General features: G+C 38.8%; 1 protein-coding gene across 8 annotated transcripts in view; it reads right to left on the bottom strand.

Annotated features, from left to right (window-relative positions):
* MYO5A (myosin VA) overlaps nt 1-13294 on the bottom strand; it is a 103385-nt gene that overhangs the window by 5843 nt on the left and 84248 nt on the right. For 2 of the 8 annotated variants that reach the window (XM_054836821.1, XM_054836822.1), the window contains exons 29-38: nt 13083-13183; nt 12454-12534; nt 10346-10544; nt 8718-8792; nt 6683-6776; nt 4553-4699; nt 4000-4154; nt 2782-2871; nt 1923-2073; nt 843-1125 (exon numbers count right to left, since the gene is read on the bottom strand). In XM_054836821.1, coding sequence (XP_054692796.1) covers nt 843-1125; nt 1923-2073; nt 2782-2871; nt 4000-4154; nt 4553-4699; nt 6683-6776; nt 8718-8792; nt 10346-10544; nt 12454-12534; nt 13083-13183 — 1376 coding nt within the window. The remainder of the gene's footprint in view (nt 1-842; nt 1126-1922; nt 2074-2781; nt 2872-3999; nt 4155-4552; nt 4700-6682; nt 6777-8717; nt 8793-10345; nt 10545-12453; nt 12535-13082; nt 13184-13294) is intronic. The other 6 variants (XM_054836825.1, XM_054836826.1, XM_054836823.1 and 3 more) reach the window with 3 other exon arrangements.

Here is a 13294-nt window from a genome sequence, read left to right as displayed (position 1 = left end):
TGTTCAAAGACGTAAGAGTATCAAGACATTACTGCTTGATTATGGCTAAATCAAAAGCATGTGCAATTTCTCTTTCCTGGTGTTTCTTCTTTGTCCTTACGTGGTTTTCCTTCACACTTATCATTTCTTGTAATTTTGTCTTCGTACTGTTTCCTTCTGATTAGGGCAGGAAATTTTGAGTTTCAAAACAGTTAGAAATTATGGCCAAAGACTTCCACTGACTAGCTTTTCCAATTTGTGTCTGTTCCTGTTGATGGCAGGAACGTGACAAGTATAAGAAGAAAGGCAAATGAGATTGTGTTGATACAAAAGTACAGCAAGTCTCTCACAAGGTTACTTGAGGGACTGGAATGCCTTGGCTAAATTTCCTGGCATATGCCAGTAGAATGCATTGGACAACTGATGCCAAATGCAGGAATAGAATAAGAAGGCTTTACGCAGGATGCAGCAAACTACAGTGTGGATGAACACAGCAGGTATCTGCTGCGCCACCAGCATACAAAGAAAGCAGCAGGCACGTTTGCTATTCTTCTCTAAAAGCTGAGAAAGCAACTACCAACATTTCACCCACAGTTCCGATTCCTACTTGATGATGAAATATTTTTGTTTTGCTTCTACCACATTTCCTTGAAATCCAGGTTGGATTTTGCCTAAGTTAACCAAGCTCTTTTTTAACTGAACCTCACAAAATCAGTTTAACAGCATCTGCAACTGTTTGTGTGCAGAAAAATAAATATTCAAAATGTATCTGCTATTCCATCACAATGATGTTCAGCAGTGTCAGGAGTTCACTAAGATTTACAGCAGCACATTCAAGAAAAGTGTAAAATGAGCTCTCCCACCTTATCTGCATTCCTTTACTCCATGAGCACATGTCCTTGCGCAGTAGAAGATTATTAAGCGTTACGGCCCCAACGATGTAGAACATCTGCTTGACAACCTGTTTGATCAGCTCTGGATCCATTCCATGCTGACACATCACGGAATGGAAGGAGTTCAGCTGCCGAATAATGGAGTCCAAAGTGTAGGTTCCTTCATCGGCAATGCTAGATGTTCTCTTCCGCAGCCCTGTTGGTTTCACCCCTGAGACACCTTGGATAGTCTCATGCTCCAGCATTCCTGAAACTGCATTTGATTGACAAAATTATTATAACGACTGAAAATTGCTGATAGGCAAGCATATTGTGGGAGACAGCAAAACTTAGTATTTAGACAGAAAGAGCAAGCTGGGCTTTCTGCTAGCCACACTTCACGATGATTTCCAGCAATTCTGTGTCCCACTACGTTCTGCAAAATCTAAACTTACAGGGTTTTCACAAAGATTCCAGTATGTGTGTTTGAAAGCAAGGTCCCACTCTAGCTCAGCAAAATACTTTTTTCCTCTGCTGGTCATATGAGCAGCAGAGTCAGCAAACCAAATGCTGTTCCATTCTTCTACATGTGGTGAGCAGAAAGCATAACAAAAATTTGCGTGAGAGTACTGTTTGACAAGACAAATGAAAAGTACTTCTAATGAAGAGAATCTCTCTGAGCTTCATCACTGCTAGCTATTTCATTGCTAATTGCTGACCATAATAACAACCAACCATTTTTCTCCATATTCATTTTAATTATGGGTTCTCATCTTATTAAAGTCTAATTTTTCCATGGGATATTTCCTAACAGAAAGGGCAACAAATATCAGACTGTCCTAACAGTTTCTTCCTGTAAATGCATGATTTAAGACAAGCATGAATAAGGTTCTGTCGCTGCCAGAAGACCCACCCCCAGTTTAGTTTTTCCTCTACTCCAACCTGTTCAGCGTAGTACTGTGATCTATAAACAGAATACCACAAGAACTACAAGATATAGTATATTACCTGCATCACAATTTTCCTTTTGGTACTACAGTGTGAAGTTTAAGGAATTCAACTTTGCCTTACCAATCATTGGTTGCAGAATGTTTTCCAACACTCGGACAAGTTGTTGGTAGATCTGAATAGCCAAGTCACTCAGTACTTGTCTGTATTCAGCTAAATCAAAATTAGTGAGGCAGTGTTCATTTTGACGAGGTGTATTATGCTTCATAAATCCCTGAATTCACAAAATAACAGAAATGAATGCTTCAATGGAATACAAAAATATTACAAGAATGTGGTATTTATATTTTTTCATGCAACTGACAAATGCTACTTTTAAAATAATAGTCCCAGCCCCTCAAAACTTTTATTTGGAAGTTCTTCCGATTGAGGCTAATGTGAGGATTTGCTTTTCAACTGTGATTTGTGCAACATCTGCTTCCTTCACTTGAAACTTCAAGTATCTGGCACAGGAACAAACTCTGCCAACTTTCTGACAGGCAAGACCCTTCCCTCCCACTCCACCATGGGCATTCTCACCTGGCCATAGACAGCCAAAAGCCCAGTTAAGTTTGAAGAAGCAATTAGGCATACCCCAGCCTCCACATATAAAGTGGTCTGCCATACTATTGTTAAAGGGCTTAATATGGCCTTTTTCATAGGAAGCTCAGTGAACCATTACTAAACAACATAATGGTAGCAGCCAGATTCTTATACTTAGTCTGAGCTGGCACTTTTGGGAGCACAATGTCATCTAGTCTCTGGGCCCCCAGCCTGCAATAAAGGGAAGCTGTTTCAAATCTTAGCTCCCCGTGCTTTCCACTGATGTCATCAGCAGCATTCCAAAAAGTGTAGATTTTGAGATATTACAGGAATTTGCTAAAGAGTAGTGCTCTCAATAGTATTGTAGAGCAAAAGAAACCAGAGTAGGAGCACTGCTTACCTCTTCTCCACTATATTGCTTCAAACAGTGCAAAAATCGGCACGTGTTAGACAGCCAGAAGGACACTGTTTCGAAGTCATCACCTCTTTTCTGAATATAAAAATAAACACATTTCAACAAAGACTGGTAGGAGGAATAAAATAGTAAAATGTTAGATAAACAATTAAACACCTAATTGTAGTTACTTTCTTGTAGCTACTCAGATTCTGATGTTTTGCAAAACTTTGTGTATTTCAGTAATGTATCAGAAAGGCAAGGTTTTCCACAAAATACCATTAAACACCCTCCCTGATTTCTGTAATATTTTTCAAGAATGTTCAGAATATTATTTCCTCCACAGATATAATCTTTCTATTTACAGACCCACAGGGTCTGCAGAAATCACAGGGCAATGTGACTGTATTCCCAAAACACCCATCCTGTGGCACAATGACTCTTGTGAAGACCCCAACAGGGAGGATGGGAATGATGCAGAGCCCGCAGGAGGAGCAGAGAACAAGAAGCCCTCCTCACCAAAGAACACAGAATCTAGTATATGCTGAGTAATTAAAATTTCTAGAGCTCTATAGCAAGCACTCTATTCACTTGGAAATGTCCAAAAATTTCTATGAATATCTAAGCTCCTGCAGGATTATTTACTAAACATTTTTTTCAAAACATGTAGCTTGATTAAATACTTGCTTTTTGAGCACCCCTGTCTTATTTAAAAACTAAGAAACTCCATGAGGCATAAAGCATGTTTATGTCTTAATAATGCCTTCAGGATACCCCTGGCCTAAACTCTCCTAGCCAACTCACTGCAAAGACTTTAGGCAGTAACATATTATCATCAGTGTAATCTGTGGATGAAGCAAATCTGTGAACCAAAACTGCAAATGAAACATTTTAATTAAGCATTCTGGAGAAGATTAACAAAGACTCACTATGCAAACTTTGACTACATCCAAAACTTTATAGGCATAGCTTCAGAGGAGGAAGACTATTCAAAATAAAAAGAAGGTAGATCTTTTTCCACTAATTCAAAGCATCTATGGTATTATATGGATAAAATGCTATCACTGTGATTTGTTGCTTGTTAAGACAACTTTTTGTGACTTCAGCGGGAGGAGTTTACTGATCAGAAATCCAGAGCCAATTCACTGAAATCCTCACTCCTCTGCATAAAATCAAAAGCAAATTTTAAATTACCATTTTTCTAAACCAAGCAGGCTAACTAACCTTCAACACTTTTTTGATGCCATTGATAGTGGAAGTCAACAGTGACCGCACTTTTTGGTCATCATTAAGGTAATCTGCATGGCGTACACACATGAACAAAATATACGCTGGTAGTCCTGGAATCAGGTTGACGGCTACCCCACGTGGTTTCAGCTCTTGGGAAAAACAAACACACATTTTTTTGTTAAGTGTGGAGTCATTGGAAGATGCTATATGAGGTAATCACAACCTCCCCAGTTAATAGTACATACATATCTATATATGGCCAGTGAAAACTAAGAAGAAAACTAAGAAGAGCCATTTTCTTAGTAAAATATCAGAACAGAATAAAAAACCATAACTGCCTGCTAAAAATATGCAGACACATTAGTATGTACTAAACTCATCAGGAAGGATGATTAGATTACAATAGACACTTAGGAATTTTACATAAACTGAACACTGTCAAAACCAAAATAAGTTATTAATTTCATAATGCAAATTCTGTGTTCTTATCATTCATTTTTCAGAGTGTGTGGGAGCAGAGGAGGCCACAAATGAGAAAGATGCTTACCTAAAATAAGATTCTTGACAAGTTTTTGTTCATCCTCCTTCTTATATTCTAACATCCCTTGGAAGTCCTTTTCTTTCCGTGGAATGTTAACTGGACGAATAGGTTCGTCAATGATTTGTCCAGGTGATATGTTCTCCATCTGGCCCACTTCAGAGGGGAAATGAAAAGAAATTTATATAATATTTTCCAGTGAAACCAATGCATACCAGAGGAAACTATGACATTTATAAGGAAGAACTCCAGCATATCGAACTAAGAAATGTTTTCTTTGGTTCAGGATAACACCTGTCAACTAAACTCCCCAAAACCAAAAAGATAGTTTGTTGATAAATGTATGTCGGGGTGGCATTCTTCCTTTGAAGAAGAATGGAAGTCTGTGAATAGCATCCATTAACACAGACTTACTGCTGATTTCCTGGATTTTATCATATAAAAGCACAAAGGTGAAGCGATAGCATTTAATCACTTAATCCCAGATTAATACTGCAAGGGTCACTGTTAAATGTTCTGCAAAATGCCAGTATTTTTCAAGCTTGATGTTTGTTGCCTATTGTGGTAGGTTTATCTCGACCAGCAGCCAAGCACCCACACTGGCTCCAGCAGGACAGGGGAGAGAATATTAAGGGCAAAAGTGAGAAAACTCGAGATAAAGACAGTTTAATAGATGAAGGAAAGGGGGGGGGGCAAAGCAAAGGCAATCACTCATGACCCACCACAGGGGGATGGATGCCCAGCCAGCCTCCCAACAAGAGCTACCTTGTGTGCAACAGCCAACACACTGGTGCATTCCCAGCACTGGTTTAGCCACAAATCCAGCACACAGCATCATACAGGCTGCTGTGAAGAAAGTTAACTCCATCCCAGCTAGACTTACTACACCTTTTTAAGTTAATTAGGCAATAAACACAGACAAAACTATTTTTTTCAGAAACATTTTCCCACTCCATATTGTGTATGAATACTACCATCATCAGGTCCACAGTAGTAACCAAACAATATTGAAAGACTTTTTAAAAACAAACTTAGAGTCACCTTTCCAAAGGATGTATGAAATATCCACCTTGTTGCCTCACAGTATCACCTTCAACACCTACACTCCACCTGATTCAGTTGCATGTTTTGTTTTTGAAAAGCAGAACTTGGCTTCATCTCATGAAAACTACATCCTCTTCTCACAACCCTCCTAGCTGTGTGCAGTTACAACCTATTGCACATCCTGTAAGTGTGCTAAATGTGTGCACCTGCCAAATGGGATACAAAATACAGAAATCCAAACTGGAGCTGAAGGAGAGCTGCCACTAACTGAAGGAAAATATCCTCCTGTTAATCCAGATTTGACTTGGTATCACTGTTCTTTTCAAACACTGAAACACTGAAGACTACACAGTCACTGATTTCAATCTTAGCACTCAATAAAACAACTCATTAGGCAGTAAGCTTGTTTCTGGAAAAAGCAGATGACCATAAAAAGCTTCTGAAAGGTTAGGACCAGGATTATTTAAAAACAAATTAATACTTCAACTTTATAACATTATTAATTGCTTTTAGCAATTAAGATGACATTACTTATGCCGAGACATAATAAGCTCTCAGTCTCACCCGTCCTAAGATCCTAGGGGAACTCACTCTGACGTGCATGAAAATAAAATTAGCTTAGACCATATCTCAGCATTCTCATATTCAAGTTTGGCCAGCAGCTCTGAAAGGAAACCTTAGGTGGAGAAAGATAGTCTCAGCATTCTTGTGATATAGAAATTCACAAAGGAAAACTGGGTATATTATTTCTGCCTGGTTCATATTTAGTATTGCTTTTGTCTTGACAAAAACAGACACTGTCTTTGAGTACACAAACAGCCCAGGTAACATTCCTTTATGTTCAAATGGTTTCTGCCTTCAGAGAAACATCAATCTCCTTTACTCATCGCTTCAAAATATGACAAATCCTCTAAAGCTTCGTAAAGGAACACACAGAACTCTGAGCATACCTCCTGGTTCTGGAATCAACTAACAGAGGCTAATGCTACTGAAGACCTCATGCCCTCCTGACCACTAAGACAGATGGATATGATGACAACGGGATCACAAAAAGTAAACCAAAATCTTTATCCTTCTCTCAAAATATAAAAGTACCTTCAAGTTCGCCGATCTTCTTAGCAAACACTTTCAACTGTTTCTTTAACTTGCGAACAGTTTTGTCTTGCTTTTCAAGCTGCTCCATTAAATCCTGTAAATTAAAATGGGAGAAAGATTAAGATAACAGAAAAATCCCATAACGTGCGACAGAGACTAAATCAGTGCTGTTAGAGTTACAAGGCGGTGAGGAAAGCTGAACAGTGGTGCCATCCTCTGGCTGAGGTTTGCAAGCTGGTACGCTGCCTATAACACAAGCCAAGTATTGCAAATATTATTATGTGCAGCGTGACAAAGGCAAAGCTCTTAGGCAGGTATATTCTGCAGACACTCAGAACTAGGTCAGTTCTTACGGCAGAAGACATTTTGCTGCAAACACATCTCACTAATGCTTCCTCCTTGCTCTTCCAAAAGCCTCATGGAAATAATTTTCTTTATTATTTAACAGCTAGCCTGTATTTCTGCATCATTTATTCATGCCTTCAGGACTGACTCATTATTCAGACCTATCCATTTTACAAGACTATACGAGAGAGATCTGCAGGAAGACCGTAACTTGCACTCAAATTTACCAAAATCAAACATCCAAACACACATTTCTTGTGATGTTCTGCCATTTCTCTATTGCTTGCTGTCATCACATTTCCTTAGACTGAAACTGGGGTCTCACATGTTTTTGTTCTGTTACTGAACCACACCTAGCACCTAAAAGTCCTACTCTTGCAATAAACCTGTATTTTTCTTTCAAAGGAACACTGCCCAGAAATCTGTCTTTAAATAATTCTGTGACCTATGGTAGTGCATTCATAAAATAATCACGTAATCAAAAAAGGGGAAATCTTTCTAACAGAAGCAAAACCTCAAGCTCAAAAAACCTGAAAGCCATTCCAGGTTAAGGGTTTGAAAGCAGCTTCAAAGAAAAATGCTCTTTTGTAAGTGTGATTCTTCATGGCATGTAAGGGACCATGAGCTCCTTGCACCAAAAGCATCATCTGGGAGACTACACCTCTCCTAAAGTATTGAAAAATATTAGTGCAGCATTGGTAACAACTTAGAATTAAGCATGAAATTGCTCTTAATCATGTAGTAAAGAGTTTACAACCTAATATAATATACCTGAGCTGTAAGATAATTAGGCCTGTCGAAAGAACAGAATCAAGGCCATGCTTCACGTTCAAAGAAGTGTTCAATTTTACAACAGAAATCCTGCTAATAACACAGTATACTTATTGTCAGATATAACAATTTCTCCTGAAATTAATTTAAAAATACATGTAAATCCAACAGACTGTTTTGAATGTATCAGTGAAGGGATCTGATTTCTGAACAACAAATACGTGAGGAGGAATAAAGTTCCTTCTATGGTTCCTCTAAACAAATTGAACAGATTTCACATGTCATTAAGATTTGGAATCTCATAAATTATATTCTTTCAAGCTTGCGTATGGTGCTATCTCAATTTGTTATTTAAAATTATTATGGAAATATTCTTTCCAATTTCATCCTTCGTATTTTGCATTTCTGAAAAATATTAAAAGGTTATGTATTTCAATTCTGATAGATTTATTCATTCCAGATGTCAGCACTGTAAAGAGAGCTATGATCAAATCCAGGCTATGACTGGAATGCAGGCATGATTCACCTTGATAAGCATCTGTATGATCAGACCTCTATTTTGCTGAACTGAATTTAAATGTATCCAAGTTTTAAAGCATGGAGTGGTTCTGAAAACTGAGCATCTTTTGCATCATGTACCTCTTTTTCAGGGCAGTATTAAGTAGTATTCAGAAAGAAACTGCTTTGCTCACAGTGCATGACTTATATTAGTAACAAAATGTGCATCAAAAAGAGACGCAGATTACACAGAGGACACTAAGACTAACAAAAAAAGCAGTGAGGGAAGTAACTGGCATCGTGAAGCTCTCTGCAGGGGATTTCCTTTGAAAGGGAGAAAGGGAGGCAGCCTGCTTGTCATTAGTGCTCCAGAAACAGCGAACGAGACAACAGAGAAACAGGATTCACGTGATCTACATACAATCATCCGTTTGTAAAGTGAAATCCGGTACGATTGATACTTCTTGGGATCATCTGCATACAATTCCTCATAAAACTGCAAAAATAGGTACAGGATTGTTTTTCCCTTCCCTTTGAGAGACACTTCTCTTCAGTAAGCACTATATAAATTAAATCAGATTAAAACAAGATCAAGAATATCTAATTTTTAGGTAGCCTAGTCCTTAGTTGTGGTGTTCATGCCAGCCTCTCCCAGAGAGAAGCTGATGTAGATGAGTTGCAGAACAGTCAGATCTTTTAAAAAAGGGCAGTACTAATACTGTGAAAGTCTGGAATATAACCTTTGTGAGAACTTGGACAGGACATTTTCTTATGCTAATCAAGATGGGATTGCAGTGAATACTGCAATTCTAATATCACATCTGTATGTTATTTCCACTCTAGGGCTAGGAGTGGAAGAGAAGCATATACCTGACTTGGAGTGAACTTGCAATACTCAAACTTCAGAAGTGAAATACTAAGGAATGAGTGTGTATTTAATAAGTAAAATTACATTCACTGCATTTGAAAATAAAGAGAACTCCTCTGGGGCGTAATTACATGACTGTGTGTTGTCTTGGGAACACAGAATGTGATGGGTAGATCTCTTGGGGGGGAAAAAAGGCTAAAAATCATAACATATGACTAAGCAGCAAGAGGGAGCCGTCAGAGACGGAAACATTCACCATTTACCTTTGCTGGTGGGAGACAACTGCTGCCGAGGCAAACGTATAATATACTTTAAATCAGTTTTCCAACATCTATTAGCTGAATTTTCTGATGCTTTCCTCAAAACCTGTGGTACTAAGACAAGAGCCCGACAATGATAACTTCCATAGCATACATAAGCAGCGAAGACTGCACCTTGGCTTGTTTAGAGGAAGCAGTGACACTCGGAGCTCAGATTTTTCTTCCTGAAGTTGCATGGTTCCCTTTACCAATAAACAGTGATAAGCTGACAATATTCCAACATGGGGAAATTTCCCCAGAAATGAACTAGCCTGCATATGATGAACACAGTCCTTTGCAGGGAAAGGTAAGGAGCTTCACCCGATCTTTCCTTCACACAAATACATTGTGCAGTAAACAAGGAATAGCAATTATTAGCTAAGTGACTTCTAACCAAGTTTCTTTTTCTGGAACTATTTCTTTCTTCAAAACATACTGAATAGCTGGAGCTCATAACACAGCAGATTATCTGTGTAGGGAGGAGGGAAATGGGAAGAAAAGTGCATAAAGTAATGGAGGAACTACATCAGAGTTTTTCAACAAAATAAGCAAACTAATATTTTACAGAGGAAACACCACTACTTGGCACTGATGTTTTTATGAGTTCCCTGGATATCAATCACTCTATTTAGTGATGATTAAGCTCGTCAGTTGAAAGCTGGGATCCACGAGCTTTCTCCATATCACAAACTTTGAACAAATTCCCTGAAACGTTATTACTTCACCAGCAATCCTAAGTCTCTCCCATTAGCTTACCTACAAAGAAAATACCGCACTCATGCAATTTTTTGCAGGAGGTTGCCATCTGAAAACTGATAACAAGTTACAGGCACAGCAAGTCTGTAAGTCCCCGGTCTGCTTCTACAGGATCATTTCCCTTACCAAGTTCTCATTAGTCAGCCGGGTGATCTCATGCTGTAGACTGGCTTCGATGCGGGCCTCCGGAGGGAGCTGCAGATTCTGTGCTAGGAGCTGCTGCTGGCGATTGTTTTCCTCCTTCAGACTTTGGATCTCACCTCGCAGTGATTCCAGTTCATTCTCGTGGCTCTTCTTCTGCGACTGAAGCTGAGACTCCAGCAGCCTAAAGAAGTTGAGCAACAGTTGCGTGAACACACTTCGAAAGTTACATCCCCAATTCTCAGAGGGAGTGTAAAGCTTTAGCTGCTGCTCAGGAACAATTAGCCATGGCTTGCAAAGGAAAATGAAAAAGGCAGAGTACTCTTTAAACCCTTCAGTATGCCTTCTAATTAAATTAAGCTTGCATGATCAAAAAGTGGAGAGAAACTAATTGTGACACTGCTTTGCATTTCCTTTGTGATTGAACACATACTGTGTATGGTGCCACTGAGAACATGTAGCAATAAATGTATTGCTAAGTCTTCACAGATTGTCACTGCTTTTAAAGGGGCTTTAAAGAGGTTTTTCTTCCAACCAAATCAAACAAACTGTAAGATGAAGACGACACTGTGTTCGCTTAAGCTAGAACTCTGCAATATCAACAAAGGAAAATCTTTCTATAGTTAATTCTATTCAGTCAGAAACCATTTAATTGCAAATGCACATATTTTTACATTAAACCCAGCATTTTGCAGAGGGTTGTCATTAGTGCAGGAAAGGTGAACAACAGAACCAAACTCAGGACTGGGATCTGGGAGCAGTATTTTATCCTCATCACTGACTCGCTTTTTTCCCTTGGGCACATCATGTCTCAAATTCTTCTCATGTGAAATGGGGATAACACATACCAGCCTCCTGCCGAGCAGTGCTGTGGGGATCTACTCCTGCTTGCAAGGCACCATCCAAGTGCTCTGACTCATCATTTCGTACATACACACACAGGAAATAACATTACTAGTGATTACTAGTGTTCAATTAGACAATCTTTCAGGGTTTAAATATGCATAAGGCAGGCACAATTATTAGTAACTAGACTGATCAAGCACGCAAGGGCAAATAGTCATTTACCTGCGTTGCTCTGCCATTTAATATAAAGCTTCTTGTCTGCACAGTGCTAGGACAAGAAACAAGAGGCACAGAGCAAACACTCTCACACCCTGCTCTGCAGAAGACTTGGTCCAAGTTAGATCTTCGCAGGCTTACAAAACAACGTTAGGTGTAGAATTTGTTAGCACAAGGAAAGGAAAGACTTGAGTTAGTAGCATTCATTGCAAAATATGTCCTTCTGTAGTTACTGCTACCCAATGTGTATATTGAAAAAGATCAGCACTCCTGATCTATCGAATTAGTGCAGGACTAGGCACCATTTTGGAAGTCTGGGACACAAGGACGGATACGGGGCCCAGACGTGCAGACAGAGCCAGAACTGCATTCCTAACAAGGCAAATCTCGCCCACGACATGACCAGCATGCAGTCTTTGCAGAGATTGCAGCGATCGCACTGAGCCTTGAACAGCGCCACAATGAACTAAAGATTACTTTGGTTTGTCGTTATTTTTTGTCTTACATTTTGAATCTGGCACGGAGAGACATGGAAGAAGAATGTTCAATTTACTGAACTTGAGTCACAACAAGGAGATCAAGACCTATAACTATTTGAAAGTTCAGAGTATGCTGAAGCTATTCAAACAATATTTTTGTAATTACTAAAATGATTGTACTTCTTTAGGCTGGAAAACTGCAAGGGACATTAATTTTGATATCCAACATAAAGGCAGACAAATAATACATAGCTACAAATTGTTTCCAGTTATGGAGCTTCTGGTATTTTACTGTCTCTTTTTGTGCAAGTATTCTTATGAATTATGTATTAGCTGTTGCCGCCATCCTAACTTTTGAAATGATATAACTTGACAAGTAGAAAGGTTTGGGGACTAAGTTTGAAGAAACTCTTTTAATTGGTGATGAATTTTTTTTCTAACTGTTAAAGCAATAGAAATACTGTAGATAAGGCAAACCCGTAGCAAGGGGCACAGTTAGCTAGAAAAGAAGGTGCAAATGAAGAAGAAAACCATTCTGAGAAGTCTGGTAACCTGTTGGCTTGTTTTAACCCTTCATAAACCAGCCAAAGTTCTCCGTCCTCATTCATCATATGACAGTCCTGGGGAGATTGCCTTTCAAGAAAAGTGTTTAAAAAAAATACAAGAGAGATACATGATGGTGATGAGATGACATGTTAAGGACATTACACGCAAAATCACAGTTACTATAAAAGAGAAACAAACAGTGCTGTAAAACAACTTAGCAAATTACTTCTCTTGTTTATACGTATTTCTTCTTAATGATGAAATTCAGTTCTCGGTGTTAGCCCAAGTGGTTACAGCATTTCATGCTGTTACAATAAATGTATTATGACAGACTATTGTGACAACTACTGGACAAAAGGTAAAAAACCAACATGGGGAATGGCACCCAGTTTGAACAATGTAGCAATTAAAGGCTCAGAAGATGTAAATCCAGGAAGCTTGATTTTGCATTTCTCCATTGGTTCCTAATCCTTTCAAGTATTGCATACTGCAATTTTACTAATCAAATTTTAACCCCGACTACAAGTGTTCTCTAAGTACCTAGACTTACATGGATGCGACTTACTGAATATGATATACGCAGTGTGTCACAGCAGACCCCAACTGATCGTAGATTAAAGAAAGAGAGCTTGTACCTGTTTGTTTCCTTCAGTCCAATATAAGCCTGTGCTATTTCTCCTTTGTCTTTCATCTTTTGTACATCCTCCAAGAGGATTGTAGAATCTGTCATGGTATTCTGGAAAAAGAATGATGATTTCCAGGGTAAATTTAACAATGTAATTGTTCTTTCAATCCATGTTTTCGTCAGTTTACCCACATGGAACACTAATCCTTGAGTAGCCACATT

Source organism: Grus americana, chromosome 10, assembly GCF_028858705.1.
Source record: "Grus americana isolate bGruAme1 chromosome 10, bGruAme1.mat, whole genome shotgun sequence".
Classification (NCBI taxonomy): domain Eukaryota; kingdom Metazoa; phylum Chordata; class Aves; order Gruiformes; family Gruidae; genus Grus; species Grus americana.
The sequence above is the reverse complement of the archived record's forward strand: the minus strand, read 5'-3'. Positions and strand labels throughout refer to the sequence as shown.